This window comes from Berghia stephanieae, chromosome 4 (genome assembly GCF_034508935.2).
Source record: "Berghia stephanieae isolate SIO BIC M18660-M18661 chromosome 4, UCSD_Bste_1.3, whole genome shotgun sequence".
NCBI lineage: Eukaryota > Metazoa > Mollusca > Gastropoda > Nudibranchia > Aeolidiidae > Berghia > Berghia stephanieae.
In genome coordinates this window covers 7,256,531-7,280,088 of record NC_088363.1, presented here as the reverse complement: position 1 = coordinate 7,280,088, position 23,558 = coordinate 7,256,531, and the positions used below count along the sequence as shown (strand labels likewise).

The 23,558-nt window shown below is 38.3% G+C and overlaps 1 protein-coding gene across 1 annotated transcript in view; it reads right to left on the bottom strand.

The window, feature by feature from the left end:
• LOC144969963 (gem-associated protein 5-like) overlaps positions 1 to 23,558 on the bottom strand; it is a 296,403-nt gene that overhangs the window by 238,045 nt on the left and 34,800 nt on the right. The window contains exon 18 of the mRNA XM_078909074.1: positions 22,333 to 22,479. Within this exon, the coding sequence (XP_078765200.1) occupies positions 22,333 to 22,479 (147 nt within the window). The remainder of the gene's footprint in view (positions 1 to 22,332; positions 22,480 to 23,558) is intronic.

Here is a 23,558-nt window from a genome sequence, read left to right as displayed (position 1 = left end):
TAATATTTCACCAATCATTTCTTGAACCCATCGATATGTGTTGTAAGCAGCCATTGACTACAGCTTCTAACAGGCCACGTCAACAGCCATTGATTACAGTTCCTAAAAGGCCACGTAAACAAAAAACAATCATATCGATTTTTCAAAATACCAATAGATAGAACGAAGATGACGTCACTCAAGCCTTTGTCATTGTATTTTGCCATCCGCGTTTGTGAGTGATTCTCACAAAATTGTATTAACCAGACTATACACGTTTAAGGTTACACATAGTTTTGTGTGTTGGTCCGTTATACTTCCGGATGGCAATGTTATGAGTTTCTTCGCCAAGCGCACATCATCTATAGATAGTATGCAGATAGCGTCACTCAGGCCTTTGTTATTGTTTTTGCCATCCGCGTTTGTGAGTTGTTCTCACTAAACTGTATTAACCAGACTATAAAAGTTCATGGTTACACAGAGTTTGTGTGTTAGTCAGTTATACTTCCGGATGGCAATGTTGTGAACTCCTTGGCCAAGCGAATACTATCTATAGTCATAATTGAGTGTCGAAAACAAAAACCAAAATCTTCCAAGCCTCGTCGTCCTCTTGTCTGCCACCAAACTCTATGGAGATAGTATGCGCTTGGCTAAGAAGCTCATAACATTGCCATCCGGAAGTATAACGGACCAACACACAAAACGGCGTGTATCCATGAGCGCTTAAGTTCGGGTTAATACAGTTCAGTGAGCATTACTCAAAAACGGGGGTGGCAAAAAGCAATACTTACTTACTTACTTACTTATCCGAACCAGCGACCACCTGAGCTCTAGCCCTTCGGTCTTGTGCCATGACGTAGAAGTTAAAAGCAATATCAAATACCTGAGTGACGTCATCTTCGAACTATCTATAGATAGTATGCGCTTGGCTAAGAAGCTCATAACATTGCCATCCGGAAGTATAACGGACCAAGACACAAAACTATGTGTTTCCATGAGCGTTTAAGTTCGGGTTAATGCAGTTCAGTGAGCATTACTCAAAAACGCGGATGGCAAAAAGCAATAACAAAGACCTGAGGGACATCATCTTCGAATTATCTATAAACTCAATATGGTTTCACCAGTTGTCATGTCGTACTCTGGAAAATCACGTTTTGAAATATTTGGCCAGAAAACTCGTCCTTCAACTATTTAAAAATGACCTTCGTCTTGGCTAAACCCCTCAAACCTGGGACTTCGCGAAGTCTTTAATAAAGTCCCAGGTTTGTTTTTTTTCCAAAATGAGGGTCATTTAAATCGATCGATATTTTAAGGACGAGTTTTCTGGCCAAATTTTTAAAATGTTTTTTTTTTTTTTTCCAGAGCACGGCAAATAACTGATTAGATCTAATCCTATTACTACTAATAAAAAATTAAAAAAAAGAAGTTTGGCCAGAATTTTCGAAAACGTCAAATGTCAATCCATTAAAATGACGGTCATTAAGTCAGGATTTCAACTCGTCACTTCATTGGAATGGGATATTGAGTTTGGGAAGTCTCGGGTTTGACGAGTCGGTGGTCTTCAAAATCGATCGAGATTTGAAGGAAAAGTTGTCAGGGCCAACTTTGGTGGGAAATATAAGTTGATGTTACAAAATAGTGCATCAGAGTGTAGGAAGGATTACAGTATACACATACCCACAGATACAGTACTGTGAGAGTTTAATACACACACACACACACACACATACACATAATGATGATGATGATGATGATGATGATGATGATGATGATGATGATGATGATGATGATGATGACGATGATGATGGTGTTGTTGTTGATGCCGGGTTTTTTGTTTGTTTGTTTGTTTGTTTTTTTTTTTTGTTTTTTTTTTACGATAACTACTATGTTACTAGTGTGCATCTTGTGTGAGTGTGTCTATGTCAATATTGTATTGTTATAAATAAATGTGTAACCAATTAACAAATTGCCACTTTTTTGGGGACAATAAAGATATATTATTATTATTATTATTATTATTATTATTATTATTATTATTATTATTATTATTATTATCATTATTATTATTATTATTATTATTATTATTATTATTATTATTATTATTATTATTATTAAACACACACACACCAAACAAACACATAAACACACAAACACACACACACACACACACACACACTGACACAGAAAACTAATGGTATTGATTTAGGTCATGGTTAACCATTTCGTAACGAGATCGGCTGGCTCATAATCAAACAATTTCATTTTTTTTTGCCATGTTCAAATCACGACTTATGTCGTTGTTTATCTATTTAAATTTATTCTACGCTCTTTCGCTCGTGGAATTCATAGGCGAAGGATGGATCGTAAGATGCCATCCATCGCCTACGAATTCCACGAAGGAATATAGAAATCAGCCATGTTGTCAAAAGTGAACAAATGGGGCGGGGGGGGGGGGGGGGGGTAATCTTGTTTTTGTTTGTTTTAAGGGTTTTCCGGGCGCTTTTGCAACAGATTTAGGTCATATCAGCGCCAGTAGAAAGGAAGAAAATGGGATAGTAATAAGTTATATAATTACAATTAAAGCATCCAAAAAAAAAAATGTAACACAAAGGGGAACTGGTTCAAATAGGGAACAGATGTAGATTCCAAGAACACACTATCAAAGTACTTAGTTTGGGATCACCTAAAAGTCTCATCAAGACACAAGCACAGATCCACACTTAGAGGAACACACAAATGTTTACAAATCATATATAATATGTAAACAAAACATAATACAGTACATAACAGAGAGAAGATTTAATAGGGAAAAAAATATCATCTCCCAAAACTAACTATACATTTGACTGTTTCCCTCTCAGTCAGGGCATCCGGCCAGGACCAGGACAAAACCCAGAAATCCCATTCCAAGACAAAGACAGAAAGCACGTTAAAAAAAAACAAGATTCAACGGGATAGAATAAGACACAGTATGTAACCTCCCCTCCCTGCCCACTATGGGAGGTCGGGAACCCCACCCAGCCCTCCAGATTGTGATTGAAGATAGATAGATAGATAGATAGATAGATAGATAGATAGATAGATAGATAGATAGATAGAGAGATAGATAGATAGATAGATAGATAGATAGATAGATAGATAGATAGATAGATAGATAGAGAGATAGATAGATAGAGAGATAGATAGATAGATAGATAGATAGATAGATAGATAGATAGATAGATAGTTTTTTTTCCAAGGTGAGGGTCATTTGAATCCATCATGTTTGAAGAACAAGTTGTCCTTTAAAACACGAGTTTCTGTTTTTTTTTCTTAATTTATTAATTTATTTGGGGGGGGGGGGGCAGAGGTTAAAAAAGTATTTTGTTTGTTTTCGTATTTAATATTCCTTACGTCTAAGCGTACGACAGTGAGGTGACAATATACGATTGAAAAACCTTGGATTTTCCCCTAAGACCACAAAAAAAAAAAAAAAAAAAAAAAAAAACAACCCCCCCCCCCCAAAAAAAAAAAAATAATAATAAGATAAACAAAACAAATAAATAAATAAATACATCAGGGATTCTTGGCCAACAGCAACGCTTAACATGTAGGACGAGTTTTGTGTGTTGGTCCGTTATACTTCCGGATGGCAATGTTATGAGCTTCTTAGCCAAGCGCATACTATCAATATCACGCAATATCCTTTAAACGTGCTCAAAGCGCTTTACAAGGGATTCTTGGCCAACAGCAACGCTTAACATGTAGGACGAGACATGACGCCTGTTAGATATAGATAATCCATCAAACAATATATGTGATGTCAACAGGAATCACCCATGATTGTCCAAGTGACCAATTGGTGGTTAATACCAAGGAAAAAAATCGAACACGCCTGGTCACAGTGCAATGTCTTATCAACTCGGCCACTTTCAGCATCTAAGTCAACATGGCATAACATATTTTAGAGTTTATACCGGTTTATATAGCGTAAAGCGCACAATAGCAATTTCTTTATGCCCTTTGGATTGGACGCTAGTCTATAGTAAGGTACTTTCCACCGGATGTAACATGAAATTCCATCTAGCGATTTGAAACGGAACAATCAACAAAACAAGAAACTCAGCATTTAATTTTGAAATCCCCTACTCAAGAACGAACCATCATCTCTACTCTTTCTTCCCCTCCACCATCCGACTTTGGAACTCCCTACCAACCCCTTTGGGTAAACAAGCCCTTTCGACTGATGAATCGCTCCCTTCTTCCCATTAAAACCCCCTGTTACTGAAAAGACGGCCATATAATTTTCAGTCTGAAGCTTTGGCCTCAATGGAAGAAGAAGAAGAAGAGAAGAAGAAGAAGAAGAAGAAGAAGAAGAAGAAGAAGAAGAAGAAAAGAAGAAAGAAGAAGAAGAAGAAGAAGAAGAAGAAGAAGAAGAAGAAGAAGAAGAAGAAGAAGAAGAAGAAGATAGAAGAAGAAGAAGAAGAGAAGAAGAAGAGAAGAAGAAGAAGAAGAAGAAGAAGAAAAGAAGAAGAAGAAGAAGAAGAAGAAGAAGAAGAAGAAGAAGAAGAAGAAGAAGAAGAAGAAGAAGAAGAAGAAAAGAAGAAGAAGAAAGAAGAAGAAGAAGAAGAAGAAGAAGAAGAAGAAGAAGAAGAAGAAGAAGAAGAAGAAGAAGAAGAAGAAGAAGAAGAAGAAGAAGAAGAAGAAGAAGAAGAAGAAGAAGAAGAAGAAGAGAAGAAGAAGAAGAAGAAGAAGAAGAAGAAGAAAAGAAGAAGAAGAAGAAGAAGAAGAAGAAGAAGAAGAAAGAAGAAGAAAGAAGAAGAAGAAGAAGAAGAAGAAGAAGAAGAAGAAGAAGAAGAAGAAGAAAAGAAGAAGAAGAAGAAGAAGAAGAAGAAGAAGAAGAAGAAAAGAAGAAGAAGAAGAAGAAAAGAAGAAGAAGAAGAAGAAGAAGAAGAAGAAGAAGAAGAAGAAAAGAAGAGAAGAAGAAGAAGAAGAAGAAGAAGAAGAAGAAGAAGAAGAAGAAGAAGAAGAAGAAAGAAGAAGAAGAAGAAGAAGAAGAAGAAGAAGAAGAAGAAGAAGAAGAAGAAGAAGAAGAAGAAGAAGAAGAAAGAAGAAGAAGAAGAAGAAGAAGAAGAAGAAGAGAAGAAGAAGAAGAAAGAAGAGAAGAAGAAGAAGAGAGAAAGAAGAAGAAGAAGAAAGAAGAAGAAGAAGAAGAAGAAAAGAAGAAGAAGAAGAAAGAAGAAGAAGAAGAAGAAGAAGAAGAAGAAGAAAGAAAGAAGAAGAAGGAAGAAGAAGAAGAAGAAGAAGAAGAAGAAGAAGAAGAAGAAGAAGAAGAAGAAGAAGAAGAAGAAGAAGAAGAAGAAGAAGAAGAAGAACAGACCCAATCGTTTCTGGGTGGACGGGAGATGAGGTCAAAAAAATAATCCCGACTTCACCCGGGATCGAAGTCGGTGACTTTGTGTGGGAAGCGGGTGCTCTACCAACTGAGCTATGGGGACCACTGTTTCGAGCGATATCCACTTGAGGTGCGTTTTTGAAGGGATCCGAAGATAACATCAATGAATTCACATGGAAGTGTCAGGCGCTATTACAATTGTTTGTGTTCCGAATATGCCGTTACGTTCTTATTCTTCTTCTTCTTCCTCCTCCTCCTTCTTCTTCTTCCTCCTCCTCCTCCTCGTCTAACTCTTCCTCCTCATCATTATCATCTCCTCCATCATCATTATCACACCATCACGACCACCACCACCATCATCATCACTACCACCATCACCACCAGCATCGTAAATCGATAAATAAAATGTTCCTTTATTTATTCATCCCGTAGGGGAAATTTGTCTCTAGGGTTTATTCCAAGGGAAGACTGGAATAACCTAGGCGTCCGCCGCAGAGCAACGCCGCAAATTGATCTAGGCACAGCGCAATGCGGGTGATCGAACACGGTGCTTTCGGGTACGAAGCATATACCGTACTACTGAGCCACGCTACCCTCTAATTATCATGATGACCATCACCATCATCACCACCACCACCATCATCATCACCACCACAACCACCACCATCACCATCATCACCACCAGCACCATCATCACCACCATCACCACCACCACTATCACCATCAACACAACCACCACCATCACCATCATCCTCTACTTCTTATTTCTCGCCGTTCCCAATACTTGACATCCCCACCATTGTCTGACGATAAGCTATAGGAATGAGATTAGCGGAAGAGCAGCGTCCCTTGATTGGACGTCACCCATAGTCTGTTACGTCACCGGAGGAAAAGTTATTAGAGAGAGAACGCCACGTTGGTTGTGCGCATGCGTACCTCGTCCTCGCGGAAGTATAATGGACCAACACACAAAACGGCGTGTATCCATGAGCGTTTAAGTTCGGGTTAATGCAGTTCAGTGAGAATTACTCAAAAACGCGGATGGCAAAAAGCAATAACAAAGACCTGAGGGACATCATCTTCGAACTATCCTTAAACTCAACACGGTTTCACCAGTTGTAATGCCGTACTCTGGAAAATCACGTTTTGAAATATTTGGCCAGAAAACTCGTCCTTCAACTATTTAAAAATGACCTTCGTCTTGGCTAAACCCCTCAAACCTGGGACTTCGCGAAGTCTTTAATAAAGTCCCAGGTTTGTTTGTTTTTTTTTATTTGCCAAAATGAGGGTCATTTAAATCGATCGATATTTGAAGGACGAGTTTTTTGGCCAACTTTTTAAAATGTTTTTTTGTTTTTTTTTTCCAGAGCACGGCAAATAACTGAATAGATCTAAAGCTATAACTACTAATAAAAAATTTAAAAAAGAAGTTTGGCCAGAATTTTCGAAAACGTCAAACGTCAGTGCGATCCACTGTATGTATACAACTACAATGGGATACAGACCACCTGCTGGAATCTCAGCCATGCATGTGCCAATCACTCAATCATTAACGCCCACAATCCACATGATAACGATAGCTGCACTTATACCTGGTCACACACACACACACACACACACACACACGCACACACACACACACACACACACACACGCGGAACAACATTTTTTAAATTCAAAACCAAATTAACAAAAATTTTAAAAATAAAAAAATCACAAGCAAACAAACAAACAAACAAACAAACCGACGTGCACGAATGTACAGGTCTGATAACCCAAACTGTTATGGGCTCGTTGTCGTAATGGAAAGGCTGTCATACCAAGGCTAAATATTGTCCATTGCAACACTGTTAAATCAAGCCCACAATTACATTCGCCTATCAGACCTGCAAATGTGTGCTCGTCGAAACAACCAAAACGTTATCAATACAGGGGGGGGGGGGGGGGGGGGGGGGGGGGGGGGGGGGGGGAGGGGGGAGGGGGGGAGGGGGGGATCACAAAAAAAAAAAAAACAACCAAAAAACAGGAGTAGCCATCTCTGGGACGATAACCAAGACAGACCTGTCCTATAACTATGAAAATTTCGTAGAAATACGAAAGTTCGGCTCCAATTTCATAACTTCATGAGCATCTCTCAGTCATAAAAACGTATTGAAAATAAAAGCTGATCCCAGACTACATAATTTCAAGGATTTTTAAGTGTTATTTAATCCTTGTGAGTGTAAAATTGTTGATTTTTAAAGTTAACAATAGCGACTACAATGTTTATCTCCTAAAAAAAAAATTACGAATGTTTCTTTAACTTTTGAAGTTGGCAGGTCCTTGGTGGATATTTGTAGAGTAAACAAACACCACGGACGGCTAACCACAAATAATACATAAATAAAACCACACCCGAGAAGGACATTTCATGGCGGAACAACTCAATACAAAACAACATATTATTCAATGGGTTTTCCTCTCACCTCATGGCCTACTCTGTAAAAAAAAAAAAAACAAAAAAAAAAAAACAAAAAAAAAAAACCCATCTCCCCCCCCCCTCCAAAAAATAAAAATAAACGAACCCCCCCCCCCCCCACCAATAAAAAAAAAACCAAAAAAAAAAAACGACCCCCCCCCCCCCCCCCCCCCCCCCCCCCCCAAAAAAAAATAAACAAATAAAAAAAATAAAAAACCCCGACAAAACACATTTTTAAATATTTGGCCAGAAAACTCGTCCTTCAAATATCGATGGATTAACACGACCCTCGTGTTGTCAATTAATAACACTCTCAAACCTTGGGATTATTTTTTACAAAGAAGTCGTCCCAGGTTGGAGAGTTTTTTGACAAGATGACGGTGTCGTATGATGATATTAGTCAATCGACGTTGTAAGAAGGTCGAATTTTATGGCCAAAATTTAGGAAAATGTTGTTTATTTTCCTAGCAGAGAATTTATTGATTGGCGTTGGGTCGATTGATCAATAGCGTCTTTGATTCTCTTATAAAATGATTGCATTGCCGGTTTGAATAGACTCAAAGGTATTAGCCAAACTAAAAGGTCATATCAGTGCCGGGGAAAAAAACAAACAATCAACGTTATACAATAACAACAGGAAATAACAGAGAGAGAGAGAGAGAGAGAGAGAGAGAGAGAGAGAGAGAGGGGGGGGAGAGAGGGGTGGCGGAGAGATAAGGGGGGAGAGGAAGAGTGTGTGTGTTTGTGTGTGTGGAGAGAGAGAGAGAGAGAGAGAGAGAGAGAGAGAGGGGGGGGGGGGTGAGAGAGGGAGTGAGTGAGTGAGAATGGGGGGGGGGAGGAAGAGAGTGAGAGAGTGTGTGTGTGTGTGTAGAGAGAGAGAGAGAGAGAGAGAGAGAGAGAGAGGAGAGAGAGATAGAGAGGAGAGAGAGAGGTGGGGGAGAGAAGGGGGAGAGTGTGTGTTTGTGTGTGGAGAGAAAGAGAGAGCGGTGGGGGGGGGGGTGGGAGGGAGAGAGAGAGCGAGAGAGTGAGTGAGTGAGAAGGGGGGGAGGGGGAAGAGAGTGAGAAAGAGAGAGAGAGTGAGTGTGTGTGTGTGTGTGTGTGTGTGAGAGAGAGAGAGAGAGAGAGAGAGAGAGAGAGAGTAAATACAAATAAATAGGAAAAAAAAACCCCATAGGAACTAAGTGACACAAAGGTTTTCCATTCTATAACAATAATTGTCGTGAACTGTGCTCAAAGCGCTTCCCAACGTGTCTTAAGTTATCGGCGACACTGAACGTGTAAACGAGGCATACTTTCCACAGAGACAACGCAATAATGAGCAAGGCACTTATCTTACACCTGAGTTTGGTGAGAAAGTTTAAGTAAAGATCGTTGTTGAGTGAATGCGGTGATACCCTTGATCAGCGACTGAGAAATAGATGGAACGAAATTGACGTCATTCAACTCTTTGTTATTGTCTTTAGACAGACATTTTTTATCATTAGTTCTCACTAAATTCAACCAATCAGGCTGTCAGCGTTTAAGGTTACATATCCGGCTCGATGATGTTGTGATCATTTTACCCAAACGCACAGCATCATTAGGATTTCACAGCGTTACAAACGGATTCACTGCGTTTTATGATTTGTATTTCCATGGTGGGCACCGCACATGATATAAAACAGACAGTTCGAAGTTGACATCACTCAGGTCTTTGATATTGTTTTTTGCCATCCGCGTTTATGAGTACTTCTCACTAATCAGTAATAACCAGACTATAAACGTTCATGGATACACACGGTTTTGTGTGTTGGTCCGTTATACTTCCGGATGGCAATGTTATGAGCTTCTTAGCCAAGCGCATACTATCTATAGATGCTGTGCGCTTGGCTTAGAGACTCACAACATTGCCATCCGGAAGTATAACGGACCAATACACAAAACTATGTGTAACCTTAAACGTTTATGGTCTGGTTAATACAGTTTAGTGAGAATTACTCATAAATGTGGATGGCAAAAAAAAAACCCCAAAAAACAATAACAAACACCTGAGTGGCGTCAACTTCATTCTATCTATTGGAGCCCGATGCATGGCATGGAAAATATTGTGATTTGGCATTTTATTTACTAAACCAATCTGGCAACCCTCGTTGATTGTCGTCATGTTCGAGTGTCAGCCAAGCACCAGAAGCCGTTTCCAAAAGACGTGATGACAGATAAGCTGTACGCTGGAAAAAACTCATATTTTAAAATTTGGCTCGAAAACTGTCTTTCAAATATCGATCGATTTAAATGACCCTTATCTTGGCAAAAAAAAACTCTCAAACCTGGGACTTCCGCGAAGTTTGAGAGTTTTTTTTTGCCAAGATGGGGGTCAGTTAAATCGATCGATATTTGAAAGACGAGTTTTCTGGCCAAATTTTAAAAATATGTCTTTTTCCAGAGTACGTAGGGATCTCGTGTTGCTGCAATAAAATATTCCAAGACTTTGGTGCGTCTGGGTTTCTCTCAGACTTGACTGAGACGTGAAACATAAACACTAAGAAAAACATGCGGTTTTAGGTAAACATCAACATTAACAAAATAACAACTGTGTTCACTTTAATGTTAGGATGCAAATGTGCGGTTACGTTGTCTTGAGGTTTGACATCAACCTTCGGATTGGAAGATCTTGGGTTCGAGTCCACACTGAGCGGCACATAGTTGAGTCCTTGGAGAAGGATATTAAATTCACATTATCTCAACGTACTCAAGTTTTGATAATGCCTGCCGGAACTTATTGCCTCTCCTTCTCCTTCTTTTTCATCATCATCATCATCATCATCATCATCATCATCATCATCATCATCATCATCATCATCATCATCATCATTACCACCACCACCACCACCACCATCATCATCATCATCATCATCATCATCATCATCATCATCATCATCATCATCATCACCATCACCACCACCACCATCATCATCATGATCATCATCATCATCATCATCATCATCATCATTATCTAAATTTATGCCAGTGTATTGGAAATATTTCTCATCGAATGAAAACCAGGGCCTTGGTTTATTCTTCAATTTGGATACAGGTTAGATAGAAAGGGGGGGGGGGGGGAGAGAGAGAGAGAGAGAGAGAGAGAGAGAGAGAGAGAGAGAGAGAGAGAGAGAGAGACGTAACTATAGAGGACAAAAGACCCCCTAATCAACTCCATAGATCTATCGTGTATTTCTGTCAACTGGTCGATTCCCGCCACAGACTGTATTCTCTATGATTCCCGTACCCCGGACTGGTTTGGAGAATCAAAGACAGGTAGGGGGGGGGGGGTGGGGGTTTGTGATCGATGACGTCATAGTGGGAATTTAAATAGTGGGAGGAGGTGGTGGTGTCGTCGGTCGAGGGGGAGGGGTGGGGGGGGGGGGGGGGGGGGGAGGAGAGAAGGAAATGACAGATGTTAACAATTACTTTGCAACGATATTAACGGCATGTGACGTTAATTTGACATAAGATTCTATTGACGTGGGTGGTGGGGGCGTGGGAAGGTGGGAATTTGAATTGATTTAGTGAGTTATAGAGATGGGTACACTGATAGAGGGGAGGGGAGGAGAAAATGTGTGTGTGTGTGTGTGTGTGTGTGTGTGTGTGTGTGTGTGTGTGTGTGTGTGTTAGAGAGATACACAGATAGATAGACAAGATTCATAGGTAGACATATAGATAGATCGAGAGAGAGAGAGAGAGAGAGAGAGAGAGAGAGAGAGAGAGAGAGAGAGAGAGAGAGAGAGAGGTGGGATTGAAAGATAGATAGATAGGTCGATATTTAGTAGATAGATAAATTATTATTGCTACTGCTACTACTACTACTACTACTACTACTACTACTACTACTACTACTACTACTACTGCTACTACTACTACTACTACTACTACTACTACTACTACTACTACTACGACTACTACTACTACTACTACTACTACTACTACTACTACTACTACTACTACTACTACTACTACTACTACTACAACTACTACTACTACTACTAATACTACCACCACCACCACTACTACATTTCCGTAATACTAACACATCCCATAAATCTATAATCTTAAAAACAAATTAGAAGTAATTGCTTTGACCTTGACCTCTGACATTTAGTATTTATGGAGCGTTACCCGGTAACAATTCAATACAACTAATCTATTGTTAAAAGTCAGAGGCGAGTTGAAAACGTATAATTATCGCATAAATGTCGATGTCAGTTGGTATTTTCTACAAGGCGAATCTCTTCACCCTTATATGGCAAGGTGATTAAAACCTTATCATTATCCCTGTCACAACCCACATCATGACACAATAGTATATATTCCGTAAATAGCAAACGTTGACAATGTGTGTAGTGTGTAGCTGGGCCGTGCAGCGACGTGGTGTCTGGCTGTCTCGCCTTGTGGCGTCACAAAATTGAAACAATGGTATGGGTGATAATAATTGGAGCGATCATGTTTTCGTCCAACCGAGTCATCAATCACGTGATTTGTTGCTATCCAACGATTGGACATTTCTAACAAATATAAACACGCTGCTTTGTTTATGAAAGTTGTAAACATACCCATGGGTCAAGCTAAACACATTGACCAATCGTAATGCTAGATAGTTCAAAATATGTGAACACTTTTCACTATGTAGTTCACTTTGAGCACATTTTGCCATGTGACCAATGACCTTGAGCACATGGAAAGTTAATATTATAGATCATGCCCATTTGCGGGATGGGTGACCGTAAAGTAGTAGCGTGAAACGGATGATACGAATGCTTGATGCCCTTTGGATAGGACGCTCGTCTGTTGGAAAGTACTCTCCGCCACATCTAACAGACCCAGCTACCCAATCACTGCTGGGTGGACGACATCTGTCGTCCGGGATCGTTTTGTTTGTTTTTATGTTTTTAAGGTTTTTACGGCGCGTGCAACACCTTTAGGTCATATCAGCGCCAGTAAAAACGAAGTAAATGGGATAGTAAAAAGTTCTAGAATTACAATAAAAGCACCCAAGATAAGGTAAGACATAGGGGAATTGGTTCAAATAAGAAACAGGTGTAGATTCCAAGAGCACACTATCAAAGTACTTAGTTTGAGATCACTAAAAGTCTCATCCAGACACCAGCACAGGTCCCCACTAAGAGGAATACACTCAAATGTTTTACAAATAATATATAATATAAAGAAAACATAATACATTGCATAGCAGAGAGATGATTTACAAGGAAAAAAAATATCATCTCCCAAAACTAACTATTCGTTTGACTGTTTCCCCCTCTCAGCCAGAGCATCCAGCCAGGGCCAGGACAAAACCAAGTAATCTCATTCCAAGACAGAAAGCAAGTTGAAAAACAGATATAGGGGGATGGAAGACACAGTAAGTACCTCCATCCAACTATGGGAGGTCAGAAGCCCCACCCAAGCGTCCGGGATCGATCTAGGTCCCTCTTGCGCGGGAAGCGAGTGCGCTACCAACTGAGCTATCAGGACCTCCCACGCACTTAAACCTGTTAATATCTTTTTCGAAACGCTGTCATGTTTATAGATCTGTATGTGTATCTAACAGTTTTAGGACTAAATTTGATACAATGTTTAGGTAAAGGGCCACGGGACGAAACCACCCCCCCCCCCCTTGTACACTTTGTACACCTATTTTGTCTGTAAGAGTGACATCTCAACCACCACCAAAAAAAGTTATAGCCAAAAATCGATACTCTTTTGGGAGTTATGGCCCCTGAAAGGTCACTCGGTGCAAAAAAATCACAAGTGTCCTGTTTGTCTTTAACACTGCATATCTCAAAAAGTAAAAGTACTAGACATATACAATTGGTATCAAAATAAAGCTAATTGAATGTACTTTTGAAAAATATAATAGTATGCTCATTAGTAATATTTCATAACCTTGAAAATTGATGATAAAAGCGGAAAATAGCTAATTTTGACAATTTTAAATAGATTTTCTCAGTCCACAAGAAGGCAAAAGGGTCCAGAAGTGGGTTTTTTTTGTGGAAATTATGTTGACTGCAGCATTTTAGCCAACCAGTCTGAAAAATAACCCCAAAAGTATATTTTAGGTGATTTGTGCCATTTATTATTAAAATTTGATAATTCTAGTATTCACGGATGATAGAATTCTGGCCTAGGTAACCTCCACCTATCTCTCCATGGACACTTTGTCTGCCTATATATTCTGAAAGAACAGCATCTTGACCACCACCGAAAAAAGTTATAGCCCAATATTGATACTCTTTCAGAAGTTATGCTGATTTGAAAACAAAGAGTTGCGGCCCTTAGCAAAAATAGGGGTAGGGTTACTTTGAACAACTGCTGTGTGAATACTATTCATGTGATATGCATTATTTTTGCATCAAATGTAAGGGAAATGATTGCTGTAACTCGGTTCATTATTTAGAAAGATCAGCTTAAAACAATTTTGCCATAAAAGTTCATTTTTCACCCTTTCAGAAATAAAAACGCATCTAACGAAGACTAAATAATAGACTCTTGCGACAACTATAAACCTTTAATCTATTATGGGCTCTTTATGAGCCTTAAGTTTTTAAAACTTTAGTATTGTGAACAACACCAAAATAAAATTAGAGGCTAAAACCCATACTCATTGGGGAGTTATTGCAATTTCAGAATATATGGTTAAGTCCCTTTGATAAATTAGGGGTGAGGTTGATAAAAATAAAATGGCTGCTCTGTGAATCCCATTTATAAAAAATGCATAATTTTAGCATGAAATATAAGATAATTCATTGTTCTAATTTAGCAAATGGTTTAAAAGAATCAGATTCATACATTTTGTGATAAAAGTGCATTTTAAAAGTGAAACTGTATCAATATGGTAACAGATTTTAAGAAGATAATCGCTAAAATTCTTACACAAAGATTAAATAAGGACATTAGGTCTGCAAGATCAGGCATCTTTAAGTCTTTGAACACTAGTTTCTTTCTTCTCAATAAGGTACAGTCTATAACATTGCCTTTAGATTGTGTACTCTGTGTCCAAATCACTATCTTCTGCACTGTCAGAATCACTGATATCCTCACTGTCCGAATCACGGTCTTCTTCCCTGTCATCACCTTGTCCATCAGATAAACTGTCATTTTCTTCTTCATTATTGATATCACTAGGGACTATATCTGATAATTCATCTGGCAGGAAAGAACCACTGTGCCACTTGTGATATCTAGGATACCCGAACCATCACTGATCCATCCACTACTGTCAACACTTGGGAGGTTGGGTACTTGAAGTGATGCTCTTCTCCAAATCAAAGTCTGGAAGTTTGCCCTGCTTATATAGAGTACAAGAACATTCCTACATGGAGGCAGCTTAGAAAGGTCTAGACCGCTTCTACATGAAAGGTTTCCTTTGCTGCTGAATGTCTCGCTAACTTTTTCAAATCTTACTTCGTCAACGCTTTCAGTAAAAGCTTTTCCATACAATCGGCAACCAAATGCCTCAAGTTTTAGAATGTCACCTTCTGATACATTTTGTGTCGTTCCAAAACACGAGAATAGACAATCGGCAAACAAATGCCTCAAGTTTTAGAATGTCACCTTCTGATACATTTTGTGTCGTTCCAAAACACGAGAATAGACAATCGGCAAACAAATGCCTCAAGTTTTAGAATGTCACCTTCTGATACATTTTGTGTCGTTCCAAAACATGAGAATAGCTTGATCAAATCTTCATCTATCAGCAGAAAATTCAGGGTTTTGACCTTTCCTCTCCCTGCGAAAGAGCTTGTGGTATCACATCCTGTGAAAGCATGAAGACCCAATAGGGCATCTCTAAGGGGTTAGGACATAAATCTTACCATCTTGGTTATATTGATCTGGCGTCTATTGTTTCCAGTTCCAGTCTGAAAAATCAATACCTTGTCAATAGCATCACAGTGTGACAGCAGTAAGAGGAAAACATCTGTGTCAGAACATTTGCTTCAGCAACAGATTGATGCTATTTTTGGTTGTTATACATAAAATGCGTCATTTATCAAAGTACTTTTATGTCATAAGATTTGATAGTAAAATTCGAGAAAATTTTTGTTGTTTTTAATATACAAGTTGTGTATGATTCGCTCTTACTTGAAAGAGGCAGGTTTTGAATATTAATGTGGGATGTCAAAATCAGTAGGAGGAGTGGTCAGAAAGAATTGTGGGATACTTTACGATAGGGTTCAAAACAAGAGTGTTTCTATTCTACATGTCATTCTATTCGACTTCAATATGAGCTGCACGTTTTAACTTGGGTACTCACCACCCTTGACTACATATTTTTATTTGAAATTGAATCGAATAAGTGAGTTGCATTAAAAAAAAAAAAGAGCTCAGTAAAGCCACTATATTGAATCATTAACCTTTACGTATTCGTACTATGCCACCGTTGAAATCTCAAGATGGCGCCGTTACCATGGAAACAGCTTACTACATCCGTGGCTTGCAATGCCGTCGCCTGCTGTCTCTCTCTCTCTCTCTCTCTCTCTCTCTCTCTCTCTCTCTCTCTCTCTCTCTCTCTCTCTCTGTGGCATATCACTTGGACGTAGCCTCCCACACAGTCCTTCGGAAGAAGTCTCTGTCTTGTGCCCATCTGCCACATTCCGTCACGCCGTTGTTGAGCCATTCCTGTATATCCTGTTGCCATCTTCTTTGTGGTCTTCCTCTGCCTCTTTTGCCCTCCGCCATGCCCTCCAGTACATTTCTCTCTAGTGTGTCGTGTCTTTTCAGGTGCCCAAAGTAATTGAGTTTCAGCTTTTTTATCTTACTCATTAGCAGGGACTTTTTTTAGCTGCTGTGTAGTTACTTTTAAAAAATGGTTTTTAATTCACGACTCTTAGTATCTTATAAAATCGTAGTTAAAGCCTTCGCTACACGAATTGGTTGAAATATGTCTTGATGCTTTTGTTTGGGTGTTGGTTTTGAAGGGTTTTACGGCGTTTGCAATACATTTCGGTCAAGTCAGCGCCAATAAAAAGGGAGATAATGGGATAGTAAAAAGTTCTGGAATTACAATTAAAGCACCCGAGAAAAGGTAAGACAAAGGGGAATTGGTTCAAATTATAGGGATCAGATGTAGATTCCAAGAGCACACTATCAAAGTAGTTAGTTTGAAGATCACCTCAATGTCTCATCTTTTCACAAGCACAGGTCCCCACTAAGAGGAAAACACGCAAATGTTGACAAATTATATATATATATATATATATATATATATATATATATATATATATATATATATATATATATATATATATATATATATATATATATATATATATATATAATGTAATTGTGTGCGTGTGTGTGTGTGTATGTGTGTGTGTGTGTGTGTGTGTGTAAAACAAAACAAGAATAATAATAAGTGCATAACACACAGAGATGATTCACAAGACAAAAGATATCCAAAACTCCTAAAACGGGTTTCTCTCAAAATTAATTGTGAAAAAGGAGAAACTTTACCCCGCCCGACCAGTGGTTATGGGTTCATATTGTTATAATAGAAATACTCTCAAACCAAAGCAAAATATTGTCCATTTCAACAATGTAAAATCGAGCCTAAAGATAGAATGAAGTTGACGTCACTTGGGTATTTGTTATTGTTCTTTGCCATCCGCATTAGTAAGTAATTCTCACTAAATTGTATTATCCCGTGGCCTTCGTAAAGTTATGGCCAGATACTGACCAAAAAGTGACGTCAAAATGCCAGTCTTTTGCCACAAAAGAAAACAAACCGTGAGTTGTATTCAATAGTTCAACCAATGAAATAACTTGTTTCCATGAGCACTACTAACGACAACTCAATAGGCGGTGCAAAAAACAAATAATGACGTCAAAATGCCAGTCCTTTTGGATTTCAGTATCAGGCTATTGATAGTTCGAAGATGACGTCATTCAGGTCTTTGTTATTGTATTTTGCCATCCGCGTTTATGAGTAAATCTCACTAAACTGTATTAACCAGACTACAAACGTTCATGGTTACACACAGTTTTGTGTGTTGGTCCGTTGTACTTCCGGATGGCAATGTTATGAGCTTCTTAGCCAACCGCATACCATCTATAGATAAGTATTCGCTGGCTAAGAAGCTCATAACATTGCCATCCGGAAGTATAACGGACCAACACACAAAACTGTGTGTATCCATGAATGTTTATAGTCAGGTTAATACAGTTTAGTGAACATTACTCATAAACGCGGATGGCAAAAAACAATAACAATGTCAACTTCGAACTATCTATAACATAACGATGGTTACACAGTGTTTTGTGTAACGCTCCATTATACCTCCGGATGACAATGTTGTGAGCTTCGTAGCCAAGTGCATACTATCTATATTTGCGTTCCGTTACCTGACCTGCCAATAAGAAGACGTTGGTATAATGTACTTTAACTTCCATCCTGTCTTGCTATTTCTGGGTGGGAAACGAGTAGCTATATAAGTGTTAATGTGTCTTTGGTGTAGATATGTAAAATGTGAAATGAAATCATTTGGAATAAAAGTGCTCCCCTTCCCCTTTCAAGTGACAATTAATGTCAAATCACATTTTACATGACAGACGCCTTAATAAATTATATTAAAAAAACCCGAATAAAAAAAAAACCCGATAAAAACATATAAAAACAAACAAACAAACAACCAAAAAAAACCCGATAAAAACATATAAAAACAAACAAACAACCAAAAAAAAACCCGATAAAAACATATAAAAACAAACAAACAAACAAACAACTAAAAAAAACAAACAAAACAGAAAAAAGAAAAATAAAGAAAACAAAACAAAAAAAATCCAAGGTTTTTGAATTTGGATAAGAATAAAGTTGACGTCACTCGGGTCTTTGTTATTGCTTTTTGTCATCCGTGTTTTTGAGTAATTCGCACTAAACTGTATTAACCAAACTATAGATAGAATCAAGTTGACGTCACTCGGGTCTTTGTTATTGCTTTTTGTCATCCGTGTTTTTGAGTAATTCGCACTAAACTGTATTAACCAAACTATAGATAGAATCAAGTTGACGTCACTCGGGTCTTTGTTATTGCTTTTTGTCATCCGTGTTTTTGAGTAATTCGCACTAAACTGTATTAACCAAACTATAGATAGAATCAAGTTGACGTCACTCGGGTCTTTGTTATTGCTTTTTGTCATCCGTGTTTTTGAGTAATTCGCACTAAACTGTATTAACCAAACTATAGATAGAATAAAGTTGACGTCACTCGGGTCTTTGTTATTGCTTTTTGCCATCCGTGTTTATGAGTAATTCGAACTAAACCGTATTAACCAAACTATAAACGTTCAAGGTTTACACATAGGTATGTGTGTTGGTCCGTTATACTTCCGGATGGCAATGTTGTGAGTTTCTTAGCCAAGCACACACTATCTATAAACGTTCAAGGTTACACATAGTTATGTATAGATAGTATGCGCTTGGCTAAGAAGCTCATAACATTGCCATCCGGAAGTATAACGGACAAAACACAAAACTGTGTGTATCCATGAACGTTTATAATCAGGTTAATACGGTTTAGTGAGAACAACTCACAAACGCGGATGGCAAAAAACAATAACAAACGCGGATGGCAAAAAACAATAACAACGGCCTGTGTGACGTCATCTTCGATCTATCTATATTGGTCCCTTATACTTCCGGATGACAATGTTGTGAGTTTCTTAGCCAAGCGTACAGCATCGATATGATGAAAGCGATCAAATGTCACTTCCAACAACGAGTGAAATCCATTTGCTAGAATATCCTGTTTGAAATTCTGACATTTCAATTCACATTTCCACATATTTTAATGATCAGGGTTTTATCAGCTAAAAGTACAACGGTACTACAAAGGTATTATTATCATTATTATTATTATTATCATCATCATCATCATCAGCATCATCATCATCATCATCATCATCATCATCATTATCATTATTACTATAATTATCATTATTATTATTATTATTATTATTATTATTATTATTATTAATAATTTATTATTATTATTATTATTATTATCATTATTATTATTATGATCATTATCATCATCATCATCATCATCATCATTATTATTATTATTATTATTATTATTATTATTATTATTATTATTATTATCTTTATTATCATTATTATTATTATTATTATTATTATTATTATTATTATTATTATTATTATTATTATTATCTTTATTATCATTATTATTATTATTATTATTACTATTATTATTATTATTATTATTATTATTATTATTATTATTATTATTATTATTATTATTATTATTATTATTATTATTATTATTATTATTATTATTATTATGTTGTTGTTGTTTTGCTTTCTGGTCCTTGCTTGCGACTGGAATTCATTCTTCGCCTCCCTCGCGGTTGCCAACTACTGTGCGTTACGGTAAAATACTCACAACATCTGCCGGCTGGATTAAACGGACCACCACACAAAATTATGTTTAACATTAAACACGTTAAAAGATAGACCGATATTTTAATGATCAGGGTTTTTTATCCGCTAAAATTACCACGGTACTACGACGGTATTATTATCATTATTATTATTATTATTATTATTATTATTTTATTATTATTATCATTATCATTATTATTATCATTATCATTATTATTATTATTATTATTATTATTATTATTATTATTATTATTATTATTATTATTATTATTATTATTATTATTATCTTTATCATTTTCTTTATTATTATCTTCCTTTATCTTGACACTTTCGTTTAATTTCAAGCATTGTTTTCTTGTTTCCCCAGGCCTTTTTGATGTCGAAATGTCAGAAATTTCTCGAACACCTTTAGAACTCAATGAAAACGAAACCAAGGACGAATCAGCCATGTTGTTTTGTTTTCTGGTCCTTGCTTGCGACTGGAATTCATTCGCCTCCCTCGCGGTTGCCAACTACTTACTGTGCGTTAAGGTAAAATACTCACAACAAAAATTCTCAAACATGAAATTCAAGGAAGACTTCGCGAAGTCCCAGGTTTGAGAGGTTTTTTGTTTGTTTTTTTTTGTTGTCAAGACGAGGGTCATTTAAATCGATCGATATTTGAAGGACGAGTTTTCTGGCCAAAGTTTTATAAATGGGTTTTTTCAGAGTACGGCAGAACCGTGGCCTTCGTAAAGTTATGGCCTGATACTGACCAAAAAATGACGTCAAAATGCCAGTCTTTTGCCACAAAAGAAAACAAATCGTGAGTTGTATTCAATAGTTCAACCAATGAAATAACTTTTTTCCATGAGCACGACTAACGACAACTCACTAGGCGGTGCAAAAACCAAATAATGACGTCAAACTGCCAGTCCTTTTGGATTTCAGTATCAGGCTATAACATAACGATGGCTACGGCAGAACTGACCACCAATATTATGTGACCTTGACCTGTCGTGTATTTTCTATGGAGAAACTGTGATATTGACGTCGCGGTCAGTTATCATTTTTGGCCGGCAATATTATGAGCAGTTCTCACTAAATTCTACCAATAAGACTATAAAAATTCAAGGTTACACATAGTTTTGTGCGTTGGTACTTTATATCCGGCTGGCGAATTGTTGATAGCTTTTTGGCTAAACGCACAGCACCATTAGATAGATAGATAGATAGATAGATAGAGAGAAAGAGAGAGAGAGAGAGAGAGAGAGAGAGAGAGAGAGAGAGAGAGAGAGAGAGAGAGATAGATAGATAGATAGATAGAGAGAGAAGAGAGGAGAGAGAGAGGAGAGAGAGAGAGAGAGAGAGAGAGAGAGAGAGAGAGAGAGAGAGAGAGAGAGAGAGAGAGAGAGAGAGAGAGAGAGAGAGAGAGAGAGAGATGGTAATTTCAGAAAACTATTTTTAAAATTCTCAACGAATAAATTGATGCACATACAGCGTTTTGGGGGATTGGAGGGGGGGGGGGGGGGGGGGGGATCAGCACCAGGTAAGTTGGTCATTTCATAAAATGTTTTCATTTCGTTTTTAACGAATAGAGTGATACAAATACAGCGTTTTGGGTGTTTGGGTTGGGAAAGGGTGTTTGGAGGGGAGGGGGGCGGGGGTGGTAGAAGATAGGTTCAGCACCGATATGGTCATGTCAGAAGATGATTTTAAAAAATAATTTAAACAAAGTGCTGCAAATAAAGCGTTTTCGGTGTTGGGAGTGGGGGGGGGGGGGGGGGGGGGGGGGTTGCAGTACCAAAATGGTCATGCCAGAAAACAGATCTTATTTTAACTGAATACAATGACAGTTCTACCGAACTCTGGAGAAAAAATAATCATATTTTAAAATTTGGCCAGAAAACTCGTCCTTCAAATATCGATCGATTTAAATGACCCTCATCTTGGCAAAAACTCACAAACATGGGACTTCGCGAAGTCTCAGGTTTGAGAGGTTTTGCCAAGATGAGGTTCATATACATCGATCGATATCTGAAGGTCGAGTTTTCTGGCCAAATTTTAAAATATGGGTTTTTTTTTTCCAGAGCAGGGCACAGTTGTAGAACAGACCTGTGATGGCAGCTGTGAGGTCCAGCAAGTCTTCCTGTAAACTGGCCTTGCCTTTGTTGGATTCCTTGGACGACACGGGGAAAAACGACTTCGTTTTGGGCTTGCGTTTTCTGGTTGTGGTCTGTACGGGTGCTCCTCCTTGGGGATCTGGGGGAGGGGATGGAATGTGGTGAGGGTTGAGGTGGTGGTGGTGATGGTGGTGGTGGTGGTGATGGTGGTGGTGAGGATTATGATGATGATGATGATGATGATGATGATGATGATGATGAGGTTGTTGGTGATGACGATGATAATGATGATGATGATGAGGTTGTTGGTGATGACGATGATAATGATGATGATGATGATGATGATGATATTGACGATGGTAAAAGGTAATGATCGGTGGTAATAATGGAGGTGGGGTGTGATTATGATCACAGCTGAAAGTGGTGGCAGTCGTAGTGGTGAGAGGAGGAGGAGGGGGAGGAGGAGCAGGAGGAGGAATGAGAGAATAAGATTAAGGAGGCAATCAAGTCACACATAACCTTTTTGATTACGGCTAATCTCTTCATACCCCCCCCCCCCTCCCAACCCACCCCAACAAAAATTTCTTTCCTATTTCACCCAATTAACGTGATGGAACTTCTTTCTGGTTTACAATAGGATTCAATAGTCTGATGTCACGTCCGCCCAGCAACCAGCAGCTTGGTTCTAAACAAATAAAATCGGTACTTTGTATTCTTCATGCTGGCCAGAACTTTTTCACATGTCTTGTGATCAAAATGTATAAAAGTAAAAACATGATCAGATTTATAATGTTTTTCTCCTCTGGATAAACTTTTATGCTCGTCGGAGAAGTATTTCACACGGGCGGTGATAATGGCGTCCGCCATTGTTTCGATAGTTTAGAACCAGTAACTAAGCGTCATTACGAGGGATGTGACATCACGACTGTTGAACCATATTGCTCGATGCATGCTCCTGCAGTTGCTCTCCCCCTTCCAGTGCGCTATGTCTTGAGACCATCTTCTCCTTGGTCTCCCAATGCTTTTCTTGCTCTTGCAGGCACTTTCCCTGCAAACCGTTTCCACTGAATCGTGTCCTTTGAAGTGGGCAAACTATGACATCTTCGGTTTCTTGGTGGTTGGCATGACGAGCTGCCAGATTTTGAGGCCTGTTCTCTCCAAGATGCAGATGTCTGATGCCTTGGACTCCATGGGATTCTACGGACCCTTCTGTAACAC